Raw genomic sequence first — 27,748 nt, forward strand, 5'->3', positions numbered from 1 at the left:
TTCTGGTTCCAGCCTTTGGGTTCTTTATACTACTTTTTAAAATCCTATATCGTTCTATAGTAGAAAGAATGCAGGATAGATATGTTTTAGGCCTGACGCAAAGGTCCCCCACAAAGTTTCCACGTTACCTTAAGCAGGTTATCAACTCTTTTTGGGTTTTATCTGAACAATCAAGAGATTGAGGGGCCAGCCGGTGGCGCAGCGGTTAAGCGCGCACGTTCTGCTTCGGCGGCCTGGGGTTCGCCAGTTCGGATCCCGGGTGCGGACGTGGCACTGCTTGGCAAAAGCCATGCTGTGGTAGACATCCCATGTATAAAGTAGAGGAAGATGGGCATGGATGTTAGCTCAGGGCCAGTCTTCCTCAGCAAGAAAAGAGGAGGATTGGCAGTAATTAGCTCAGGGCTAATCTTCCTCAAAAAAAGGGATTGGACTAAAGGATTTCTCAGGTTTCCTCCTATTTTATACGTTACGATCTAAGAATATTGCGTACGTTCATAGTGAATTATAATAGCTATTTGACAGCAATGACATTGCAACTTTTAAAGATTTTTTTTTACACATATAAGATTTAACATAATAATGCAAAATTATTATCCAGTTTCAAAGTTTGCAAAGCGGCAATCTGAAGATATACAGAGTTGACATCTCTCATCTGGTTCTAAAAGTAAAATTTGACAATATTCTAGTCTTTCTGCCACATTCATAAGGAATTTCAGGCTATCTCTCTTTCTTAAAACAACTTAAGTGAAGGATATTTTACATATCATAAAATTCACCCATTTTAAGTGCACAATCCAACGATTGTTTGTAACTTTGAGTGCTGCAACTAACACCATCAATCAGTTTTAGCATATTTCCATCCCCCCCACTATAATCCCCGATGCCTATTTACAGTTAATCCCCATACCTACCCTCAGTCTCAGGCAACTACTAATCTACTTTTTGTCTCTAAATTTCAGGCTACGGAATTTCTGACTGATGAGCAAGAGAGGCTCCTTCAGAGACCAACCTCAAACAGGATTCCAAATGGCTGGGTGATAAAGATCAGGAAGCTTCTTCAGAGTGGATCAAACACTCTGAAAGGCACACTGCAACCAGGCATTGGTCTGTCCCTAGTAACTTTAGGGTACAAATTTGCACGTCAATTATTACATGTTATTACCTATCCAATTAATATTTAATTTAGAGATTATAGCTCCAGGTATATTTTAAATATATTTATAAAGGACATATTTCAATACGTAAATCACCAGTGATTGATTGCTTTGACACACTCTTACAGTCATCAAAGAGGATTACTTCTTTGATACGACTTCCTATAACAGTGATTTACCTTAATCTGTATTTGAATCTCAGCAAATATTGTAGTCACAGACAAAAGTACTTTATTCACATCAAGTGGTCTTAGTTCCCAGGACTGGTATGGCATGTTAATATGAGAGTCTTGAATCAAGGTAACAGGGCCAAAAGTTTCCAGGTTGAATGTTATAAGTCTCTCTTCTGATTTGTAAGATACATTGCTGATGCCATCAGTTTTCCAATGTTTACCTTTATAATGAGGAAGAAAGTGATATGAGTTTCATTTTTTCCCATACAAAAATAAGATGAATGAAACCACCCAAATAACTGCGATGTTCATAAATTGATCTTTTACATTTTGAATAGAATCTCAACAAAAAGCCAACTTTGCTGGCAGTTTCTTCCTGTCTACAGGATCAAGTCTAAACTCCTCAGCATGGTACGTATGACCTTTAGAATGAAGTTCTTTTTTTTTTTTTTGAGGAAGATTAGCCCTGAGCTAACATTTGCTGTGAATCCTCCTCTTTTTGCTGAGGAAGACTGGCCCTGAGCTAACATCTGTGCCCATCTTCCTCTACTTTATATGTGGGACGCCTACCACAGGATGGCTTGCCAAGCAGTGCCATGTCAGCACCTGGGATCCAAAGCGGTGAACCCCGGGCCACTGAAGCAGAACCTGCACACTTAACCACTGCGCCACCGGGCCGGCCCTAGAATGAAGTTCTGACTCACATTTCTGCCTCCATCCCTTGCCACTTCTCACACCTGTTTTCAGCCACACTCTTTTTCCTTCTCCAACAACATCATATACCTCTGAGCCTCTGCACACGCAGTTCTTTCTTCCTAGAGTACTCTTCCTTAATCTTTTAGAGAACCTCTCTTCATCTTTTTTTAAACAACTTTAAAATTCATTTGTCTTAAGTATGCAATTATTTTTAGAACATTTACCCAGTTGTGCAACCATCACCACAATCCAGTGTTAAAACATTATAATCCTCCCAATAAGATCCTTTATGTTCAGGGGCCAGCCCGGTGGCACAGTGGTTAAGCTTGCATGTTCCGCTTTGGTGGCCTGGGGTTTGCAGGTTCGGATCCCAGATGGAGACATGGCACCACTTGGCACACCATGCTGTGGTAGGTGTCCCACATATAAAGTAGAGGAAGATGGGCACGGATGTTAGCTCAGGTCCAGTCTTCATCAGCAAAAAGAGGAGGATTGGCAGCAGTTAGCTCAGGGCTAATCTTCCTCAAAAAAAAAAATAAAGATCCTTTATGTTCATTTATAGTTAATTCCCATTTCCACCTCCAGCCCCAGGCAACCATTAATATACTTCCTGTCTCTAAAGATTTGCCTTTTGTGAGCTGTTCATATAAATACAATCACATAATAATAGGTGGTCTTTTGTGTCTCTTATGACTCAATAAGAAAACACAACCCAATTAAAAAATGTGCAAAAGATCTGAGTAAAGATTTCACCAAAGGAGATATATGAAAGGATAATAAATACATTAAAAAGATGCTCAATATTATCAGTCATTAGGGAAATACAAATTAAAACTACACTTCACACCCACTAGAATGGCTATAATCCAAAAGACAGATAATAACAAATGTTGGCAAAGATGTAGAAAAATGGGAAACCTCGTACATTGTTGGCAGGCATGTAAAATGGTACAACTACTTTGAAAAACAATTTGGCAGTTTCTTAAAAAGTTAAACATAAATTTAGCATTCAACCCAGTACTTCCGGTCCTAGGCATTTACTCAAGAGAAATGAAAACGTGTGTCCACACAAAGACTTGCATGTAAATGTTCTCTTAGTCTTTAAGGCCCTGTTCAATATTCCATCCTATGAGAAGGCTCCCTTAACTCTCCAGGTGGACTCATCACTGTTCTTCTCTATAGCACTTTTGTTATATAACCTTACTACAATGTATTATGATGTTTGCCCCGTCTGCCTCTCTCACGACTTTGAAAACTCGCAGAGGGAGGAACTACGTCTCATTTATCTCTATATTTCATATTACTTAGCTTATTTATGGAACAAATGAGTGAATCATTCTCTTCCTGGAATGCCCTCTCCATTTCTGCTTGGCTTTCTCCCCTCTCACATGGAGGGTTCTACTGACTATTTTTTACTCTTAAATTCAATATAACAATACAATTATATTGACAAACTAAATTATTTATAATTGCTCTTTTTGTTTTTACATTAACAAAATTATTTTAATTTGCAAAGATAAGAATTAAGTATTGCCTATAAACAAATTCTCTAAATTTCTAGTATTTCCTAGCAAAAAATTTCCCAATGGTTTAAAAATTACTGGAGTTGTGGATTACTGCTGTCTAATGACTGCAATTAAGGGTCAAATTTTACAAGTTATATTTCCCTGAATCATATAGGATAACTTCCCCTGTCTAATTCTAATTTAGTGTGAATAATCTTTAATGTGATAAATAAATATTTAGGAACATTACCATTAAAGGAAAGGAAAAGTGAAATCTCTAAAGCAACAAGAAAGGAAGAAATTACCTAATTGTTCATTTTGATATGTTTTATAGTTTAATGTACTGATAGAAATATACTGTTTTTAATAAACTATTTCTAGAATATAAATAATATCTTGTGGCTATGCCTACACAAGTATACGTATATATACATATATATTTTTTCTAGACATACAAAATATTTGTTATTTGAGTGGTTTAGACAAATTCAGGTCATGTATGTTTGGCAAAATGTATGAAGTGACTTTTTTTTCAGTAATAGTAATGGATTAGACTAATCTTCCACCTCTCGGTTTTGACCATTCTTTGGGATTACTAAAACCATTTAAAAAGCTAGTAGCTTCAACTCAAAATGGATTAAAACTTGAGCATCAACACCCAAAACAGTAAATTTGTAGTATTATAGCAGTCATAAAGTTTAAACTACAAAATGTTTATCCTTCTTGGTAGAGAAGTTCCTAAATTCTCTTACCCCATCATTAAATATATAGGTTAAATAATAGCTCTGTGCCTTGGTGATCTTATCTGTTCCCAACCTGCCACCAAATGTAAATCCCTTCACAAATAAATAGATGGATTTAAAATAATTCACATTAAAAACAAAGCTATACAGCTTTCATCCAGGGGCCTTAAAACTTCATACATTAATTCACAAGACCAAGACCTTTCCAAGTTCAATCTGCCCAAAATGAGATATTTGTTAAAGATTAGTGAATCATTAGCTTGTATCTCTGTTAGTACTTCTGATTGTATTGATATTTAACATTTGGAATAAGCCAGAAGTTCCCATGCTCAAACAACCAAAGGTATGAAAAGGCTTATAGTGTTGCTTTTCCTCTTTCTCAGCCTTCCCACTGCCCACTCCCCCTCCCCAATACTTGCTTGTAATAAGATTTGCAATTTATAAATTATTAACATTAAAATAATCAAATTTTAATCACTCCAATATGAATTATTTGGATTTTTTTTGGTGATTTCAGGACAGACTAGGCTTTTCATTTGTTTATTTGTTTTTGATTTGCTATACTATCTTGATATTTTTGTTCATTTCCTTATTTTTTTAAACATACTGAGATAACCATAAGGTTACTGTTCAGAGACTATGGCAGATATAAACACTTTAGGAACTAATAGTTACAAAATTCAAAAATTTTTAAACTCCAATCTTTATTCATTTCCATCCAGAGCAGAAAAAACAAAGACCCTAGAATTGGCATAGAAATACACAATATTAGAAACTCAGTTTACATATTGCATTTTCTGTTTTGATTTAAGGATTTGGATTATTGTACCTCTTTTCATTACATAATTATCAAAGCTGGTTAAGGCATTGCTGTACCTTCAGCGTCCCACCTTGCAACCATAGGATCCTCAAAAAAGATCACATTCTCATGAACCTCAAGGGTGACCTCGATGGGTGGGAAAGAGTACTCTGTTTCAAAGTCTTCTGTAGTTTCTGGAGGATATATGTATTTCTGTAATCCTTCTTTGAGTATCTTTTAAAAATGACCCAAACAATAACAAGTTAGAAGCTGATTGGTAACAGCTGATATATATATATTACTGAAGAAGCTATACAGTTATTTTTAATAAGCTCTACAGTTTGGTCCCATTTAACTATAAGTTGACTAACAAAATGTCAAAACAAAATTAAAAGATAATGATTGAGGAAAAAAATCACTAAATTTGAATGTAATTACAGAACCCTCCTATGGGCTAGGCTCTATGCTGTGATTTACTCATTATTTTATTCCTCTAAGTAATCCTATAAGGCATATATTTAACAGAGACAAAAACTAGGTCTTAGAGAAATCAAGGAATTTGCCAAAGATTACAAAATGACTTCAAAGAGGCACTGGAACTCAAAAACAGATCTATAGGACCCCAAATCCCACGTTCTAATACCTTGTTTAGGGAGTGTGGTGAAGAGAGAAAGAAGTGACCTCTTGAGAAGTGTAGAAACTAATGAATGAAAGTAAAATAAAAATCATCACATTGTACGCCTGAAACTTACACAATGTTACATGTCAATTCTATCTCAATAAGCTATGGGGGTGAGGGGAGAAAGCAAGCCAACAGCAGATTTTCCTGGGATAAGGGAGACTTGTGCACTATCTAAACGTAGCAGAGAAAGATGTAGGGAAGGGGGAAGACTGAAAATGTTACAGAGTAGAGGAAAAAATCAGACGGGGAAAAATCCTAGAGGAGATGGGAGATTATTGAAGAGATCCTTGAAAAAAAGGAGGAAGGCCTCTTGGTTGCGGGAGAGAAAAACAGGTGTGAAGAAGACTTTGGGCTCAAATGGAGACCATGGAGCGGTGGGATCAGGACGTTCTGACAAAATTCAAGAACAACAGATCTTTGGATGAATCCTTGAAAACCCCAACTCAGGCTGGGACCTTCCCATAGATAGTTTTGGAGGCCTAGTGTCACCAAAGGTCTACTTTTCCTGGACTTCCTGTGTCCTTCTCATATCCCTGAAGCAGGGAAGGCTGATTCAAATAGATTCTTCAAAGTGGCTACAGACCAGATTATCTTCCCCAGGCTTGCTCTAATAAATGCATTCTCACTTTTAGGGAGAAGCAGAAAGGAATGGTAATATCATCCCCAAGGGGGTGAAAGTTAGTCTGGGGGGATGTGAAAAAATCGTACTCATTTATGTATAAAGCCCAGATATACATATAGCACATATACAGAGATACAGTATATCTATGGTATTAAAATTTCATGAGGAAAGCAGTTAGGGGAAAAATAAGTCTACAAAGGCTCCTTAAAGGTGTGATAAGGGAAAAAACTAAAAGTTGAGAAATATTGCTCTAATACAAGAAGGCACCAAGGTCTTTAATGGGTGGGATTGTGGGACAGAAGTGCCTGGCAATCTGTACAGGATGTGTTACAGGGGAGAGCAGGAGAAAGAGAAAGGAAGGGAGAAAAGAAAAGAAAGAGAAAAGAAAGGCAGGAGAGCAAGGAGGAAAGGAGGAAGGGGCTATGACAACATAGCTGGGTATATTGGGGACACAAGCCACCATGAGGTGAAGTTAAAATAAACCAAGTCAGTACTAGTGGAAGTGTCTTTACTTATTGAGACAGGAGTGAGAAACCCCTCGGAATATTATCGAACAGCTGCTATCAACAGTATCCTTACTATTCAGTGTGATCTGCGCATCAGCAGCATTAGCATTACTGGATCAGTGCTTCTCAAACTCTAATGTGCATATGAATCTCCTGAGGGTCTTGTTAAAACGCAGATTCAGTAGATCTGAGGTAAAGGCCCAAATTGTGCATTTCTAACAAGTTCCCAGGTGATATGGATGCTGCTGGCTCATGGGCCACACTTTGTATATCAAGGATCCAGACCACTGGTTCTCAAGCTTTCGGGCGAGTTGTGCTAAAACAGACTGCTGAACTTCGCCTCCAGAATTTCTGATTCAGTAAGACTGACATGGGGCCCATGAATTTGCATTTCCAGCAAGTTCCCAGATGATGCTGATGCTTCTAGTCAAGGGACCACATGTTGGGAACCACTTATCTAGACCAGAGGACACAAACTACAGTCCCTGAAAAATCCAGCCCACCACTGGTTTTTGTAAATAAAGTTTAACTGGAACACAGCCATGCCCATTCATTTACATATGACTGTTCCAGTGTTACAACAGCAGAGTTGAGGAGTTGCAACAGAGCCGGTATGGCCCACAAAACTGAAAATACTTACCATCTAGCCTTTACAGGAAAAGCCTGCCAGCCTCTTAAACAGACCATAGTTATTAAGGCAAATTGGCATGATCTAAACATAGGGCTGTAAGTTTACAATTAAGTTAACATGTAGGAATTCTAGTTTTAAAATCCATATTATTTTAGATTCCTCTACTTTAGTATTTGATAAAGATTTTATAAATTCAAGACAGTTTAAAATTACATTTTTTCCTTTGTGCTTGCTTAGTAGGGTTAAAGTTCAGTAGATGTTAGATCATTTGAAATAAAGTAAAAATGTGAGAAGTTATTTCACGCAGAAATTTTGATTCAAGAATCAACCTACTTCCACGACCATCCAGCCCTTCATTGGTTTGCACTGCGGCGGAAGCTCCAAAATATCCAAGTGGTAGACTCCACCCAGAGTTGTGAACTGGCATAAGTCAACCTCATTGTCGTCAAGGTCACTCGGCTTTTCATGAGCATTCTCTAACAGCAACAACTGTGCTAAAATTAATCAGATTAATTCAGTTTTCTAAATAGATCACAACGTTTGTGTATTTTCCTAGGAGAGAAATGAAAAAATTCTAATACGGTAAAGGAAGTTTTTACTTAGCTACTAAAACTTTTCAAAGAGTAGTTAATTCAAAACTATTCACAAAGCTAACATTGGAAGTGGGAATAGCATGTGTAATGGTAGGATGTAGGGGAGGGCTCCATTTACACTTTATACACTAACATTTTAGGAATTGTATATAATAAGCCTGTGTTACTATCAAAATAAAAACTTAAAAAACATATTTTATTATAGGGAAGGAAAAATAATTTTCTCTCTACCCTTCAGAGTCATTGACTGAGACGCCTGTAATAAAAGATTAACAAGAGAAAAACAAACAGAAGCTTATTAACATGTATACCTCATGTATACAGGGGAGATACCAAGGGAAAAATGAGTAACTCAAGAAGGTGGCTTAGAACTCCAGCTTAGACAGCATCTTCAACAAAGAACACTAAATTTGTGGAGAAATGACAGGACAAGGAACACAGTTTTAGGATTTTGAGGATGGAGATAAAGGTTAGTTAGTAAAGTTTGTTACATAAATTCCTCTGATGCCCTCTCCAAGCTGATAGGGTTTGAAGTTGTCTCCAGAAATTGACCTCTGCCTTCCTGGTAGAGAGGAGAGGAGGGACACCTTTCAAAATTTATGTCTTGCTGTTAGACAAACAGGAGGAGGGCAGGGAGCTTTTCTTACATCTGCATCTTTTCAATTGCTTTCAGCTTAAAATAATCCTTATGCCAAAGTGGCATATTTTGGGGTGGCATATTCTGCTACCTTTCATTATAGAAGAGCAAAAAATGGTTTTACACAAAATTTGATAACTGCCAAATTAATTGCTTAAAATTGGACATTATGGGGATAAGAATCTGAAAAAAGAAAGTAAAATGGTGAAAAAATAAATTTTGGTCCATACATGAAATTAAAGCTAATTTTTTTTCAACAAAAATTGGCCCAGCTCATAGAAAAACAGGGATGAAGACTTGAAAGTGAAAAAACTGGATTGGATAATCTGTTGTGTTCAGAAATTTTACGGGAAAATTCTATGATCCCGTAATTCTCAGTGCACAATCAGGGAAGATCTGGAGTCACATATCACTGGGACCATTCCCACGTCTCACCAAAATTCCTTCAGTATAGTGCAATGTATTAGAAAGGAAAATCAGACCACTTACAGGTTTCATCCTTTACGAGCTATGTGACTTTATGCAAGATATGCTAATTAACATCTCTATTCTGAGTTCCTTCCTCTACAAAATGAATATAATAGCAGTATCTATCTTAAAGAATTTGGAGAGTTGTGAGTTAATACATGTAAAGAGCTCAGAATTGATGCCAGACACATAGAAAAACTCAGGAATTGTTAGTCTTATTATTTATCATTACAATTGTCCTCTTCCATAAAAGGAAGCACACTGAGATGGCACTGAACTTAACCCATGGAGATCAGGCACTGAAAATTAATGGAAATATCCAAAGAAAATTTCAGTTAAGTAATTGACCTTTTTTCCTTATGTATGTTCAATAAAATGTAGACTTTAATTTTCAAAAGTATCTAATTAATAATCCATTTACCCAAAAAGAAAATAAAGAATATTGTATTCAAATTTATTTATGATATATATTATTTGATGACCACCATGTAGAAAACCTTGGTTTTATTGACAGAGGTTCATGAATTGACTATATCATATTTCTAACAGGAAAATTATCTCATAGGGGTTATAGGAAAATGATAAAGACATAAACCTAGTTGACTGCTGAAACAAAAGTGTGTTGGAAAAAGTGAAGCTGTAGGAAAGAAGCCTGTTAGGAAAAATATGCTAAGAAATATATAGAAAATAGATTCCTTAGAAGTTACTGGGAAAGAAACAGAATGATAAAGTTAATGGAAAAGATGTTCATAAATCTCAAACTAAAGATTGGCAAATTAGACATCACTATCATTTTGACATTTTTCAACTATATCCAGTTGCTACTACTTGCCAGGATAACACTGAATACAAAAGTGTTGGGAAATTTCTGATTGTGTATGTGTGCTTGTGAATGTTCATTGCAACATTATTTGTAATAATAAAAACTTAGAGATAACTTTACTGTCTACTTAAGGATTTAATATTCCATTATTGGATGGAATTATACAGCTACTAAAAAAAGTAAGATTATGTGTTCTGACTTAGAAAAATGTTGAATGTTATTCATTTTAATAAAATATATATTGTGTTTTTTTATGTATTTAGAATATGTTATATAGAATAACAAATATTGTTAGGTGAAACAAAGTAATTATCAACAAAACATTTCATATGATCCATGGTTTTATTAAAAATCGAGAGAGAGCACAAATAAAAGAGATTTGTTAACACTGGTTTTCTCAGAAGAGGGACTATGAAGAATTTTCACTTTAAATATATTTCTGCAACATCTGAATTTTTTTTTTACAATGACCCTGCATTTCTTTTGTAAGCAGAAAATCCCAACAAAGCTAAATTCTAAAAATGTATTTTAGAAGAATACCTGCTAAAACTGTTTCACTTATTAATTTCATCTCTAGTTCACATTTTGTGACTTCAGGTTCTTCCTGGACCGAACTCTGCAGAAAACACAAGGACAGATGGGTGTGCTTGTCAGTGTGTCTTCAGCCCAGATTCCTTCTCTTTCTGTTCCGGTTCCCACTTCAGATGCCTGCTTCTGTAGAGCCCCAAACTGACACTTGCTCCCGCATAAAACTGGATTCAAAGACAGTATTTTAAAACTCAAGTAAAATGAGGGCATATCTCCACAGAGCTTCACGAGGGCAGGAGCTAGCCTGTTCAGATTCTCTGCCGAAATCCCTCAGGTGGAAAATAGACTAGGAAGCAAGGCAAGTTATAAAAATATTATGTATATTTGCAGTTGGGTTTTAGCCAAGTTTTAGATTTTGCTTGATTTTGGCAATCAGCTCTCAGATAGAGTAATTCCAAAGCCTGCTTCTGAGTAAGCCTCTTAAGGAAATTAAAGATGGTGTGCACCAAGTAACGTAGAAGATATCTCATTATAATCCAGTGTAGTAAGAAGAATACTACAGTAGGAGGACATAAGATCTAGAATTTATTGTCTAACTTTGTCACTAACTTACCTTTGTGACCTTGAGCGAGTCATTTAACCATTATGGGACTCAAATTCCTGACCTAACAATATATTTAATACTTAACTATGTGCTAGATATGTAATACATCTTGTAAACAACCCTAGGAGATAGCTATTTTCTTCATTTTACAAAAAAGGAAACCGAAGCTTAGGGAGATAACTGTTCTAAAGGTCAAATAAAATAATAGAAGTAAAGAATTTTCTATATTGTAAAGCACTAGATAAATGCAGTGTTGTTATAAAAATTTGGTATGTGTGTGCTAATATATTTGCAAACTGGATGATACCTGGCAAACTTCATTTGACCTCAAATACCACCTGTATTTCTACAGCAATAGAATAACCTTATACTAGAATTCTAGTCAGAAGTTTAAAGACAGTTAATCCTACCATGTCATCCTCAACCACCATTCAAAGAAGTCTCCCTTAGTAAATTATCCTTTCCCTTACTCTCATCACTGCATTGCCCTGTGTCTTCCTCTTGACCAATTGTAACACTATTGCATTCTCTGTCAACACTTTCCATCATGTCTGTGAAACTTCTCACTGATTAACTCATTTTCATTCAAAGCATTTTTATAGAGTGCCTAAATTCCACAGGCAGTGCTAGATACTAGGAATTAAAAAGAGAGAAAGAAAAAGACAAGGTCCCTGACTTAAGGGGGATCCAGTCTGAGTAAGAAGTCCAAGGTGAGAGGACTAGGGCCTAACTCAAGGTAGAAGCAATCAGAGCCATCGGAAAGAGCATATATGAAGAGAAGGAAGTCCAATCAACAGAACTTGGATGGCAACTGGATATAGAACTAAGGCAAGGGACTGGCGAAGGCTGATTTTCAGGGGTCTGGCTTAGGTAGTAACATGGATGGTGATACAATTATCAAAGAAAGGGAGGAAGGACAGCTTTGGGGAAAAATAGTGAATTTGATTGTGGATATGTTGAATTTAAGATGGCTATGGGACATCTAGGTAGCCATAATATTATCTACCATTAAAAAGACAGTTGCATTTCTTTCTTAGAGGAAGGATTTTAATCATTAAAAATGCCAAAGTTATCAGAATAATAAGCAAGGCAGGTTTTCCAATTCACATCTTCAGAAAGTTGAGAATTTTTCAGTTTAGACCATACTGGGTTTTATCTTGCAGGAAGACTAAGAATTTAGACTTTCTCAACAGAACTTTCCCTTTGATAACCACAGCACTTCAGCATGCAACAAAGGAATTTATCAGTTTCTGTATTATCACATAATAGAATAATCTTGTATTTAACGCATTGCCTTTACATAATTCACAATTTTTACTATTTTGTGTTCCTCTTTAGCTCAATTGACTCATTTTTTAAGTTAAACTTCTTGGCGAAAGAAGCAATGTATCAATTTACATTCTGGTGCAAGCTCCCTAATCTTGATAACTACCCTACAATCTTTTCCTGTCATTGCAGCTGTATCATCAGATCACACTCCTGCACAAAACTCAAACTCCAAACCACACTTGTTGACAATATGACCCTTCACAGTTTTATACATTATAAAAGCTCCTTGTGTTTGTTGGCAATGAAGCTGAAAAAATACTTCTTTCTTCATATTGTCATCATGTTTTATGTCTGGTAATGACAAGTCCTCTTTCATTATAATCATTTTACAGGACCAGCCCCCGTGGCCGAGTGGTTGAGTTCGTGTGCTCCACTTTGGCAGCCCAGGGTTTCGCCAGTTCAGATCCTGGGCGTGGACATGGCACCACCCATCAGGCCATGCTGAGGTGGCATCCCACATCCCACAACTAAAAATATGCAACTATGTACTTGGGGGTTTTGGGGAGAAAAAGGAAAAATAAAATCTTTAAAAAAAATCGTTTTACAAAATTGGCCATTTTCCATGTATATTTTTCTTCTGGGTAAACTTTATCAATGTTTTGTCAAGTCTCAAAAATTACTGACTGGAAATTTTTTTGAATTTCACTAAATTTATGGATTTATAACAAACCTATAAAAAATAACATTTTCTAAAAAATGTTTGCCTGGAAATGTTGACAGAATATGAAGCAGAGAAGGTAGCTAAAGTATAACTTTTCAATGACATCTTGGCTCAACAGATACAAGAACTGACTTATAATACGGAAGAACTCCATGGAACACTAGCAAAGTTTTTTTTTTTTTTTCAATTTTAAAAAACTTTTATTTTGAAATAATTTTAGATTTATAGAAGAGTAGCAGATACAGTCCAGAGAGGTTCCATAAACCCTTTACCCAGCTTCTGCCAGTGGTAACATCTCACACAACCAGGGGATAGTTATCAACGCTAAGAAATTAACATTGGTATTGACTTTACAGGTTAGTACAGATTTCACCAGTTTTCCTACTAATGTCTTTTTTCTGTTTCAGGATAACAAATTGCATTTAGTCCTTGTGTCTTCTTATACTCTTCAATCTGTGACAGTGTCTGGGTCTTTCATTGTCTTTCCTGACCTTGACACTTTTGAAGCGTACCTGTCATTATTTTGTAGAATGTTTATTAATTTGGGTCTGTCTGATGTTTTCTCATGGTTAGACTGGGGTTGTGCATTTTTAGGAAGAACACCCCGCAGGTGAAGAGCTCTCATTGTGTCAGATCAGGAGGTGTGTGATATCAACATGACATCATCCGTGATGTTGACCTTGATCTCTTGCATAAGTGGTGTATGCCAGGTTTCTCCACCATAAAGTTACTATTTCTCCCTTTCCATCATCTATTTGACAGAAGAGTCACTAAGTCCCACCCACACTCAATGGGAGAGGATTAAGCTTCACCTCCTGGAGGGAAGAGTGTCAGAGAATGTGGATATATACTAAAACCACCACAGTAATTCACAAATATTTTGGAGGAGATTCCTTGAGGCTATTCAACTATCCCTTTTCTCATTCAAGCTTACTAGCAAAGTATTTTTTATTGCAACTTGATAAATGTGCAGATCTTATAAGATGGAAATTCTTTTAATATATATGCAATTTGAATTTGATATGAAAACATAGCCTGGATCATGAACAAGATCAGTGGAAATCAACTAGAGAGTCCAGAAACAGATCTCAGGATCCACTAGGGAATTTAGCATATGGCATTTCAGATCAATAGGAAAAGCCTAATATGGTAAGTGTTTTGAGACAGCTGGCTAGATCTGAAATAAAATAAATTTAGATTCTTTCTTCCCACTTTACACTAAAATAAATTCCAGATGGATACAAGATTTAAATGTAAAAACATGACTAAACCAATCAAAAGCCACAAAACTCATGAAAGTATTTGAAGGGAACATAGGAGACTGATATCAACAATTATCAATGAAATAGGTGATCTTGATATTGCACACCTGCAAAACATTAATACTGAATACAAATTTGAAAGAATGTCTTGAATTTTTCTTTTAGCATCTAAAAAAAGGTTTTAATTAAAACATTTCTTTTCAAGTAATTTTATTGGGATTATGATGGTTTATAACATTGTGTAATTTTGGGTGTACATTATTGTTTATCAATTCCTGAAGACACTTCATCGTGATCACCCCAGTAGTCTGATTTTTATCCATCACCATACATATGTGCCCCTTTGTCACTTTTGCCCACCCCCTAACCCTTTTCCCCTCTGGTAACCACGAATCTGTTCTCTTTATCCATGTATTTGTTATCTTCCACATATGAGTGAAATCATATGGTGTTTGTCTTTCTCTGTCTGGCTTATCTCGCTTAACATCATACCCTGAAGTTCCATCCATGTTGTTGCAAATGGGATAATTTTGTCTTTTTTTATGGCTGAGTACTATTCCAATGTATGTATATATATATATATATATATATATATATACACCACATCTTCTTTATCCTTTCATCTGTAGAAGGGCACTTGGGTTGCTTCCACATCTTGGCTATTGTGAACAGTGCTGCAATGAACATAGGGTTGAATAAATCTCTTTGGATCATTGATTTCAAGTTCTTTGGAGAAATACCCAGTAGTGGGATAGCTGGGTCATATGGTATTTCTATTTTTAATTTTTTGAGAATTCTCCATTCTATTTTCCATAGTGGCTGCACCAGTTTGCATTCCCACCAGCAGTGTGTGAGCATTTCCTTTTCTCCACATCCCCTCCAGCATTTGTTTTTTGTCTTGGTAATTATAACCATTCTGAGAATGTCTTGAATTTTATTGTCCATCAAAAGATCTATACAAAGGAAATTCATTGATCTGAAATGCAATTTTCTCATTAAAAGATCATTCAAATTTAATTAGAGCTCCAGAATAAATTGTTAGAACTGACTCTTGATAAGGAATTGATGATGAATTTTGAAAATACAGCATCATTTGCTTCCTTTTGGATAAAAGTTAAGAATGATTATCCTGAGTTTGCTGAAACACCACTCATTCCTGTGGCTTTAATACCATCTATAGTCCAGTGGTCCGCAAGTCTATGCTGGTGATGCTCTTCAGGACACACACACTCGGTACTGCTCAACTCTAGAAGGGCAGGGCACAATCTGCACAAGAACATAGTAGCTGTGTGTGACTTTTCCTCCGAACTCCAGGTTCACATTTGCCTACTTGACATTTCCATTTGTGTGTTCCAAACTTACCATACCCAAAATAAAACTCTTGTTTCACAGTCACTCTCAACAAATTCAGCCCATTCCTGTCCATCTCGGTAAATTGCACCACCATCTGCTTAGTTTGCCAAAATAAAAACTCAGCAGGATTTGTTTATTTTAACTGCAAAACATGTCCCAAACATAATCCACTTTTCCAATTCTCTTACTACCACCTTTGTCCAAACCACCAGGACCTCTCATGCCTTCCTACTACTATTTAACTGGAAACTGTGCTTCTACTCTGGCCCCTCACATTTGTTCTCTACATAGTAGCCACAATAACCTTTCAAAGCCATAAATCAGATTGTGTCATTCTTCTACTTACAACACTCTAATGGCTTCCCACTACATTTACAATAAAATCTTAATTTCTTCCTGGCCTGCAAAGCCCTGCTTCAACTGGCTTCTGCTTCTCTCTCTGACAGCATAACATACCACTTTCCTCCTTGCTCACCACATGTCAGTCTACTGGCCTTCTCCCTGGTCCTCATTTCTGTCTTAGGACCTTTGCAGTAATTGTACCCTCAGACTAGAGTATTTTCACCCTAATCATTGTATACATGATTCTTTCTGGTCATTCAGGTCTCAGCTTAAAGAATAACTCATTATACAAGCCCTCTATAATTACACAATCTGGTCACCACCAGTCACTCCCTATCACATAATCCTTTTTAGTTCTGTGCGTGGCATTTATTACCATCTACTATTTTCCAATTTTTCTTATTTATTGTTGGTTTCTCCTGACTTGTATGTAAATTATGAGTGCAAGAATCTCATTTATCCTTTCACCACTGTCCCCTGAGAGCCAGAACAGTGCCTAGCATTTATAGGTAGGCATTCAACAAATATTTGTTGAATAAGTAAAGAAATAAGAACAAGGTGCAGAGTATGGAGATGTGTTGGAAATGGGTTGCTGAAGTAAATACATGGGAAATTGAAGGTTGTTGAATGTTAACACTAGGTTTTTTACATGGGCTATTCTCATGGATTTTTTTTTTTTTTTTTTTTTTGAGGAAGATCAGCCCTGAGCTAACTACTGCCAATCCTCCTCTTTTTGCTGAGGAAGACTGGCCCTGAGCCCATGCTTATCTTCCTCTACTTTATACATGGGACACCTACCACAGCATGGCATGCCAAGCATGGCATGCCATGTTCACACCTGGGATTCGAACCGGTGGACCCTGGGCCGCTGAGAAGCGGAACGTGCGCACTTAACTGCTGCGCCACTGGGCGGTCCCTCTCATAGATTTTTAATTTATCCATTATGATGCCAAGAAGTCCCTGAATCTCTAAGGGTATTTCATGTCTCCATATGTTTCCCTCTGACCAGAATAATTTCCTTTCTTCCCATCTAAACCCCTCCAGGCCTATCAAAAGATTTTGCTCAAATGTTACCTCATCATAGAAGGCTTCAGTCTGTTCACTCTGTTCCTCTTTTGGTTTCATTTTGATCTCTTAACTCCCACACATAATCTCTCTCATTGCACATATCAGAATGTACGGTAACTGCTACTCTTCCCCTCCACAAGATTGTTGGCTCATTAAAAACAACAATCACATTGAATTCCTTATAGAGGGCACTTAGTAAATGTTTTTCATATATATGTAAAATAAATGTTTTATATATTATATATACTCATATTTATATTAAATGTATATAATATATATACTCATATTTGTGTTAAATCTTGTATCTATTTAGAGTATCTTAAAGACAAAGACTATTTTTAACTTGAGTTTTAAAAAGTTCAAAGATCCATATACTATCATGCACGCCTCCAAGACCATTAAAACATTTCTGAAGGTGATTATCATTTTTAAAAAACAACATTTCTCATAAATGTGGCAGACTTAGATTAGGCTTTCTAAAAATTTTGTAAGCTATATTAATTAGGAAGACCACTGTCTTCCTAATTAATATAGCTGTCTACAATATTACTGTTTTATTAGTAGTAGACATTTAAATTAACTGAAATATGGTATTAAGAGCCCTCTAGTGGCAAAATTCTTAATAGACTCATGAAAAAGGAATGACAGAATTTGGACTATCTTTTAACTCTAAGAAATTTTTTAACTAACAAAGTACTAAATACTTGTTATTTGTGACCATATCACATATCAAGCATAACTCAGGTATTTATATGGGCCATAAACTCCTGCATTATTACACTAATATTTGCCTTGAAATCAGCCTCCAAATTCATTAAAAAGGTATGAGAAATGTAATATTTATATTAAAATATGCCAACCTAAAATTATAAAGGTAAACATTTTACTCTAAATCAAAAAAAAATGTTTTAGAGAAATATCTTCCACTAAAGACAAAACATAGTAAGTCTGCCTACTGTTCTTACAGGTTGCCCTTAATTTACACATATACTCAAACAACCACATATACACAGACACACACAAGTTAAATTTCATGCATTTTTATGTTGGTTTTACAATTTAGAATATATTTCGTCACATAAAGAAAACAGTGTTAGGAATGACAGTTGGGGTTATGATAGTCCCTACCTTGCTATGATTATGAAGGAATACAAACCTAACCACCATCCATAAACACTGCTCCAAATTCCGTCTGAGTTCCAACTGGACTGCAAGGAGCACACTTTTCCTGAGGCCGTTGCAGTGGTGGAAGTGAAGCCTTCCTATCACCGCTTGTACCAGGCTGGATCACTACAGGGATCAGAACTGCTGAAGAGAAGGTCCCAAGAATCCCCAGCGACAAGCTTGTAGATTCCCTGAATATAGCGGAAATGGTTCCCAGCACACCCACTACAATTTAAGGGGTCATAAGTGTCTCTAAAACACAGAATAATTTTAAGGTGGATTGTGGTTGAATTCCTTGACATGGGTGGCTGTTCTTATGTAGGTTGTTCACAACAAATCAGACTCAACTCTTTTAACCACTTAACCATCCATTCATTCACTTATTCCTTCATTCATTCAAAAAATATTTATTGACTATGAACAGCTAATCTTTGACAAAGGAGCTGAGGGCCTGCAATGGAGGAAAGAAAGTCTCTTCAACAAATGGTGCTGGGAAAACTGGACAGCCACATGTAAAAGAATGAAAATCAACCATTCTTTTTCACCATTTACTAAAATAAACTCAAAATGGATCCAAGACCTAAAGATTAGGCCTAAAACAATAAGTCTTCTAGAAGAGAATATTGGCAGTACACTCTTTGACATCAGCTTCAAAAGAATCTTTTCGGACACCATAACCCCTCACATGAGGGAAACAATGGAAAGAATAAATAAATGGGACTTCATCAGACTAAAGAGCTTCTTCAAGGCAAGGGAAAACAGGATTGAAACAAAAACACAGCCCACTAATTGGGAAAAAATATTCACAAGTTATTTATCCAACAAAGGGTTAATCTCCATAATATACAAAGAACTCAGACAACTCAACAATAAAAAAATCAAACAATGCAATTACAAAATGGGCAGGGGACATGAACAGACATTTCTCCAAAGAAGATATAGGGATGGCCAATAGACACATGAAAAGATGCTCATCATCACTAATCATCAGGGAAATGCAAATCAAAACTACACTAAGATATCACCTTACACCTGTTAGAATGGCAAAACTATCCAAAACCAAGAGTGACAAATGTTGGAGAGGTTGTGGAGAAAGAGGAACCCTCATACACTGTTGATGGGAATGCAAACTGGTGCAGCCACTATGGAAAACAGTATGGAGATTCCTCAAAAAGTTAAGAATAGAAATACCTTATGACCCAGCCATCCCACTACTGGGTATCTATCCTAAGAACCTGAAATCAGCAATTCCAAAAGTTCCATGCACCCATATGTTCATCGCAGCATTCTTCACAATAGCCAAGTCATGGAACCAACCTAAGTGCCCAGCAACTGATGATTGGATAAAGAAGATGTGGTATATATATACAATGGAATACTACTCAGCCATAAAAAAGGACAAAGTCGTCCCATTCACAACAACATGGATAGACCTTGAGAGTATTATGTTGAGTGAAATAAGCCAGACAGAGAAAGACGAACTCTGTATGACTCCACTCATAGGTGGTAGTTAACATATGGACAAAGAGAACTGATCGGTGGTTACCAGGGGAAAGGGGGGTGGGGGGAGGGCACTAGGGGTGAAGTGGTGTACCTACAACAAGACTAATAATAATGTACAACTGTAATTTCACAAGGATGTTAACTTTCATAACCTTAATAAAAAAAAACTGATGAGGAAAAAAGAAAACTTTTAAAAATGATCAGGCTGGGCATATCAATATTTATTGAAATACTGAAAAAAAAATTCCATTTTGTTGAGAAATTCCTGGCAAGAACTGACCTGACAATATATATTTCACTGACATGGGAAGGAAACGTCAACAAGCAACCGACTTCACACTTTAAACATTGCATGGATTCAGATCCCAGGTAGCTGCAGAAGATATGTAATACAAATATTCAGACATTACAGATTGTAGGTTTACACAGACCAATGATAATAAACAAAGCTAAGCCAAAAATATATATATATATTTATTGAGCCCCTATCATGTACCAGGCCCTGTGCTCACTGTAAATATGAAGTCTATCAAGATATTCTTGTCCTCAAGATCATAATTTAGTGTTTAAGGTAAGAATTCTAATAATTAAACAGAATGATAAGAGCATAGTAGAGAGACACCTCATTTAGTCTGAAGAAAAGGAGAGGACTCTGTGGAGGTAAAATATAAGGTAAGAGTTGAAAGACGAGTAGAAGTTAGATAAACTGGATGAGGGCAATGGGAGGGAGGGGATGTCACAATGACAGAACAGCAAGTGAAGCCACACAGAGGCTCATCATGAACTTTCCCCCTTTAAAAGCACAAAGGAAAATATATTGCTTCATTTTCTATCAGGAAAGTAATGTATGTTCAGTAGTTATTTATTGAAAATTCAAATAATACAGAGGTGTAAAGAGAATAAAAAATCACTGATAATGTATATATCACCATCCCACCTTTCTCACACTCCCTCCCCTACCACCAAGATAGCCACTGTTTGGTGGCGAGGCTTCCAGATTTTTTTCTAAGCTTCCACAAATAAGTACTTTTTTCCCCTCACAAAAACAGAATCCTATTGCAAATACAGTTATGTAACTTGAAAAAAGATCTTAACAATATATCTTAGGTATGTTTCCATATAAAAACATATAGGTTCCGGTTCAAGATGGCAATGTAGGAAGATCCTAAACCCACCTCCTCCTACGGACACACTCAATGTACAGCTACATATGAAACAATTTCCTTGGAAAAAACTCAAAAACTAGCTCAGTGACTCCTACACTTCAGGCAAACAAGAAAGAGCACAGCCAAGAAGATAGGAGAGGCTGAGGAACAATGTCGCCATAAACCCCACTCCTGTGCAGGGACCCACAATCAGGAGGGAACTGACAGACATGAGCTTCTCCCTGTGAAGGGTTTGAACCCCACATCTGGCACCCCAACTTTTAAGACCTGCACCTGAGAGACCAGCCCCCAAGACATCTAGCTTCGAAACCCAATGAGGCTTGCGTCCACAAGACCCACAAGGTTAAAGCAAACTGAGAAACAGTTCTTAAAGGGCTTATATGCATTGACTCACCCATCCCGGGGCCAGTGCAGAGGCAGCCGACTGAAAAGCACCCAGACTTTCTACGAAAGGGGCTTATTTGCTTATCCTAAAGCATAGACCTGAGGAGTAGGCATCTAATTTAACACACACCCAGGGGTCTACTGAATTACTTTCCAAAAACAGAGGCCAGCAGGTGCCATCTTTGCACTCTCTCTCTGTCTTCCTCCAGGTCATTGGTATCTCCCAGAAAGGAACTTGTACCTTCATCTGTGGCCCTGATTTTTGCAGCTGCCACTCAGGGGACATCTTTAGATCGCTTGGCTCTGGTGGCCAATGGCGCATCTACTCACAGGTCCCACAGGACTGTAACAAACAAAGAATTCTTAACTGGCTACCACCTCCAAAGCACAGGCACAGAGGCAACAGATCAGGAGCTCGTTCTTTCTGAATAAGAGGGCTATTAGCTTACTTTCATAGCTATGGCCTGAGGAGCAGATTTCTAATTAAACACACATCGAAGGGCCAACCGTAATCCTCCCCAGAGACCTCAGAAAGTAGGCACTATCTTTGTTGTCTCCCTCTGCTGTGATCTAGAGCATTGGAATCTCCCAGAGTGAAACCTGTACACATGTCTAGTGCCCTGGCTTTTGTGGCTGTTCCCAGGGGATGCCCCTTGATCGCCTGGCTCTCAGGGCTAGCACAGCTTGTACTCATGAGTTCAACAGGATGACTGCAAAGAAAGAAATAGTTTTTAACTATCACTGCAGGTCTAGGCTCAGAGGGGACAGACAGAAATGCCCATCTCCCAGTCTTCCCCTGAAAGATATATATTTGCATACTTTCAAAGATGCTGCCTGAAGGTCTGGCTTCCAATCAGCCCGAATCTAGGTGCTGACTGAGATCCTCCTCTTTGGGACAATGACAGGTCTGGGCATACTATAAACCATTAGCAGCCACTAAAAATAAAGTAGGTTGCTTGGACAATCACAAAGTATTGAGAGAACACCAAGAGCTTGGGGAGGGTTAAACAATAAATTTTATCTCCTACACAAGGCCATGCCTTTAAAACTGGGAGAAGTGCCTATTTTATCTAATGCATAGAAACCAACACAGAGAGTCAAGGAAAATGGAGAAACAAAGGAATATATTCAAAAACAAAAAAACAATGGACAAACCCCAGTGGCCTAGTGGTTTAAGTTTGGCATACTCTGCTTCGGCAGCCCAGGTTTGGCTCCCGGGCACAGACCCACGTGACTTTCAGGCCATGCTGTGGTGGCAGCTCACATACAAAAAATAGAGGAAGATTGGCAACAGATGTTAGCTCAGGGTGAATCTTCCTCAGAAAAAAGAAAAACAAGATAAAATCTCAGAAAAAGACCTTAATGAAACAGAGCTGAGCAATTTACCTGATAAAGAGTTCAAAATAACAGTCATAAAGATGCTTACTGAACTTGGGAGAAGAATGGATAAGCAAAGTGAGAATTTCAAAAAAGAGACAAAAAATATAAGTAAGTACAAAACAGAAGTGACAGAGCTGAAGAATACAATAACTGAACTGAAAAATACAATAGAGAGGTTCAACAATAGACCAGATGAAGAAGAAAAAAGGATCAGTGAACTTGAAGACAGTGCAATGGAACTCACTCAATCAGAGAACTCAGTTTTCTTTTTGAGAACTCACTCAAAAAGAAAAAAGAATGAGGAAAAGTGAAGATAGCTTAAGAAACTAATGGTGCAACATGAAGTGGACCAATATTCACATTATAGGAGTATCATAAGGAGAAGAAAGAGAGAAGTGGGCAGAAAACTTATCTGAACAAATAATGGCTGAAAACTTCTCTAACCTGGGGAAAGAAAAACACCCAGATCCAGGAAGCCTAGAGAGTTCCAAAAAAAAAAAAAAAATGAACCCAAAGAAACCAACACCAAGATTATAATTAACTAAAGTATCAAAAGTTAAAGACAAAGAAAGAATTTTAAAAGCAGCAAGAGAAAATCAACTTGTTACATTCAAGGGAATCTGCATTTGACTATCAGCAAATTTTTCAGCAGAAAATTTGCAGGCCAGAGGGGAGTGGCAAAATATATTCAAAGTGCTGAAAGAAAAAAATGCCAACCAAAAGTACTTTACCCAGCAAAGTTGTCATTCAGAATGGAAGGAGAGAAAAGAGTTTTTCAGACAGGCAAAAGCTAATGGAATTCATCACCACTAGACCAGCTTTGCAAGAAATGCTAAAGGGATTTCTTTAAGCTGAAATAAAAAGGTACTAATTAGTAACAGGAAAGCATGAAAATATAAATCTCACTGGTAAAGGTAAATACATAATAAAATTCAGAATAATCTAATGTTGTAAAGGTGGTAGGTTAATCACTTATAAAGCTAGTATGAAGGGTAAAAGACAAAAGTAGTAAAAATAACTACAACTAAAATAATTTGTTAAAAGATACACAAGATAAAAAGATGTAAATTGTGACATCAAAAATGTGACAAAACATGCACGGGGTAAAAATTTAGAGTTTTAGAATGCATTCAAACTTAAGTTATCAACTTAAAATAGATTGTTATAAATACAAGTTGTTTTATGTAAGCCTCATGGTAATCAAAAAGTAAATACCTGTTGTAGATACACAAAAGATAAATACAAAAGAATCTAAATATATCACTACAGAAAACCATTAAGTCACAAAGGAAAAGATCAAGAAAAGAACAAAGGAGCAGAGGAATTACAAAACAGCTAGAAAACAATGAACAGAATGGTATTAAGTACACACCTATCAATAATTACTTTCAATGTAAATGGACTAAATTCTCCAATCAAAAGACATAGAGTGACTGAAGGGATTAAAAAACAAGACCCACCTATATGCTGCCTGTAAGAGATTCACTGCATAGTAAGGACTCATACAGAGTCAAAGTTCAAGGATGGAAAGAGATAGTCCATGCAAATGGAAACCAAAAGAAAGCTGAGGTAGCTATACGTTTATCAGGCAAAATAGACTTTAATACAAAGACTATAATAAGAGACAAAGAAGGTCATCACATAATAATAAAGGAGTAATAATAAATAAATAATAATAAATAATAATAATAAATAATTAAATATGTAAAGCAAATATTAACAGACCTAAAGGAACAAATAAGTAACAATACAATAACAGTAGGAGACCTTCATATCTCATCTTCATCAATGGATAGATCATCCAGATGGAAACCAATAAGGAAACACTGGCTTTAAATGACACAGACCAGATGGACTCAACAGACATATACAGAACATTCCATCCAAAAGCCACAGAATACACATTCTTCTCAAGTGCACATGGAACATTCTCCAGAATAGATCATATGTTAGGCCACAAAATAAGTCTTAATAAATTTAAGAAGAATGAAATCATATCAAGCATCTTCAACTACAATGGCATGAAACTAAAAATCAATCACAAGAAGAAAACTGGAAAATTCACAAATATGTGAAGATTAAACAAGATGCTACTGAACAACCAATGGGTCAAAGAAGAAACAAAAAAAAAAAAGAGACCTTGAGAAAAATTAAAATGGAAACACAACATACTAAGACTTATGAGATGCAGCAAAAGAAGTTGTAAGAGGGAAGCTCATATTGATAAATGCCTACATCAAGAAACAAGAAAGATCTCAAGTAAACAACTTAATGTTACTCTTCAAGGCACTACAAAAGCCAAATGAAGCCCCAAAATTAGTAGAAGTAAGGAAATAACAAAGATTGGAGCAGAAATAAATGAAATAGAGATCAAAAATACAACAGAAAAGATCAATAAAATGAAAAGCTGGTTTTTCAAAAAGATAGACAAAATTGACAAAGCTTTAGCTAGATTCACCAAGAAAAAAGAGAAAGGAAGGGGCTGGCCTGGTAGTGTAGTGGTTAAGTTCACACACTCTGCTTCAGTGGCCCTGGATTTGTAGGTTCCAATCCCAGGTGCAGATCTAGCACCACTCATCAAGCCATGCTGTGGTGGCATCCCACATAAAATAGAGGAAGATTGGCACAGATAGCTCAGGGACAATCTTCCTCAAGCAAAAAGAGGAAGATTGGCAACGGAAGTTAGCTCAGGGCCAATCTTCCTCATTAAAAAAGCAGAGAGAGAGAGAAAGAGAAAGGACTCAATAAATAAAATCAGAAATGAAAGAGTGTCATTATAACTGACACCACAGACATACAAAAGATGATGAGAGACTACTATGAACAATTATGCACCAACAAAATGGAACACCTGGAAGAAATGGATAAATTCCTAGAAGCATACAATCTACCAAGACTCATTCCCGAAGGAAGAGAAAATCTGAACAGCCTGATTACTAGTAAGAAGGTTGAATCAGTAATCAAAAACCTCCCAACGAACAAAAATCCAGGAGCAGATGGTTTTACTGGTGAATTCTACCAAACATTTAAAGAAGAATTAATAGCAATCCTTCTCAAACTCTTTCAAAAAATAGAAGAGGAGGGAACACTTCCAAACTCATTTTACTAGGCCAGCATTACGCTGATACCAAAACCAGACAAGGAGAGCACAAGAAAAGAAAATTACAAGCCAATATCCCTGATAAACATGGATGCAAAAACCCTCAACAAAATATTAGCAAGCTGAATTCAACAATTCATTAAAAGGATCATACCATGATCAAGTAGGATACAGTCTAGGGATGCAAGGATGGTTCAACATTTACAAATCAATGTGAGATATCGCATTAACAAAATGAAGAATAAAAATCACAGGATCATCTCAAAAGATGCAAAAAAAGCATTTGGCCAAATTCAACAGCCATTTAGATAATAATCTCAACAAAGTGAGTATAGAGGGAATGTATGTCAACACAATGAAGGTCATATATGACAAGCTTACAGCTAACATCACACTCAATGTTACTTAGAGTATGAGTTATACTCATATCTCTAACATCAGGAATGAGACAAGGATGCCCACTTTTATCACTTTAATCAACAAAGTATTGGAAGTCTTAGCCAGAGCAATTAGACAAGGAAAAGAAATAAAAGGCATCCAAATTGAAAAGGAAGAAGTAAAACTGTCAGTATTTGCAGATGACATGATAGCATATATAGAAAATTCTAAAGACTCTACAAAAAAACTGTTAGAATATCAAAATTTGTTAGAATAAACAAATTCAGTAAAATTGCAGGATACAAACTCAACATACAAAAATTGGTTGTGTTTCTATACACTAACAACAAACTATCAGAAAGAGAAACTAAGAAAACAATCCCATTTACAATTGCATCAAAAAGAATAAAACACCTAGGAATAAATTTAACCAAGGAAGTGAAAGACCCATACAACAAAAACTAGATGACATTGATGAAAAAAATTGAAGACACAAATAAATGGAAAGATATTCTGTGCTCATGGATTGGATGTCCTCACTGCCCAAAGCAATCTACAAATGCAATGCAAACCCTATAAAAATTCCAGCAGCATTTTTCACAAAACTATAACAAATAATGCTAAAATTTGTATGGAACCATAAAAGACCCCAAATAGTCAGAGCAATCTTGAGAAAAAAAGATCAAAGTTGGAGGTATCACGTTTCATGATTCCAAACTATATTACAAAGCTATAGTAATTAAAACAGTATGGTACTGGAATAAAAACAACAGAACAGAATTGAGAGACAAGAAATAAATTCACGCATGTATGGTCAAGTAATTTATGACAAAGCAGCCAAAAATATACAATGGGGCAAGGACAATCTCTTCAGTAATTAGTGCTGGGAAAACTGCACAGACACATGTAAAAGAATGAAACTGGACACTTTCTTATACCATACACAAAAATTAACTCAAAATGGATTAAAGACTTGAATGCAAGACCTGAAACCATAAAACTCCTAGAAAAAAAACAGGTGGTAAACTCCTTGACATCAATCTTGGTGATAATTTTTTGGATTTGACACCAAAAGCAAAGGCAACAAAAGCAGAAATAAACAAGTGGACTGCATCAAACTAAAAAGCTTCTGCACAGAAGAAACAATCAACAAAGCGAAAAGGCAATCTACCAAATGGGATAAAATATTTGCAAATCAAATATCTGATGGGGGTTAATATCCAAAATATATAAAGAATTCATACAACTCAATAACAAAACACAAACAATCCAATTAACAGATGGGCAGAGGATCTGAATAGACATTTTTCCAAAGAAGATATACAGATGGCCAACAGGCACATGAAAAGGTGCTCAACATCACTAACCCTCAGGGAAATGCAAACCAGAACCACAATGAGATACCACCTAACACCTGTTAGAATAGCTATTATCAAAAAGACAAGAAATAACAAGTGTCGATGAGAATGTGGAGAAAGGGGAACTCTTGTGCAC

General features: G+C 36.4%; 1 protein-coding gene across 10 annotated transcripts in view; it reads right to left on the reverse strand.

Moving 5' to 3' along the window:
- The window catches only part of DNAI7 (dynein axonemal intermediate chain 7), a 73,452-nt gene that overhangs the window by 3,244 nt on the left and 42,460 nt on the right, over nt 1-27,748 (reverse strand). For all 10 annotated transcript variants that reach the window (XM_070270087.1, XM_070270093.1, XM_070270094.1 and 7 more), the window contains 4 exons: nt 10,573-10,648; nt 7,845-8,005; nt 5,148-5,304; nt 1,334-1,548 (listed from right to left, as the gene is read on the reverse strand). In XM_070270087.1, coding sequence (XP_070126188.1) covers nt 1,334-1,548; nt 5,148-5,304; nt 7,845-8,005; nt 10,573-10,648 — 609 coding nt within the window. The remainder of the gene's footprint in view (nt 1-1,333; nt 1,549-5,147; nt 5,305-7,844; nt 8,006-10,572; nt 10,649-27,748) is intronic.

Source organism: Equus caballus, chromosome 6 (genome assembly GCF_041296265.1).
Source record: "Equus caballus isolate H_3958 breed thoroughbred chromosome 6, TB-T2T, whole genome shotgun sequence".
NCBI classification, from domain to species: domain Eukaryota; kingdom Metazoa; phylum Chordata; class Mammalia; order Perissodactyla; family Equidae; genus Equus; species Equus caballus.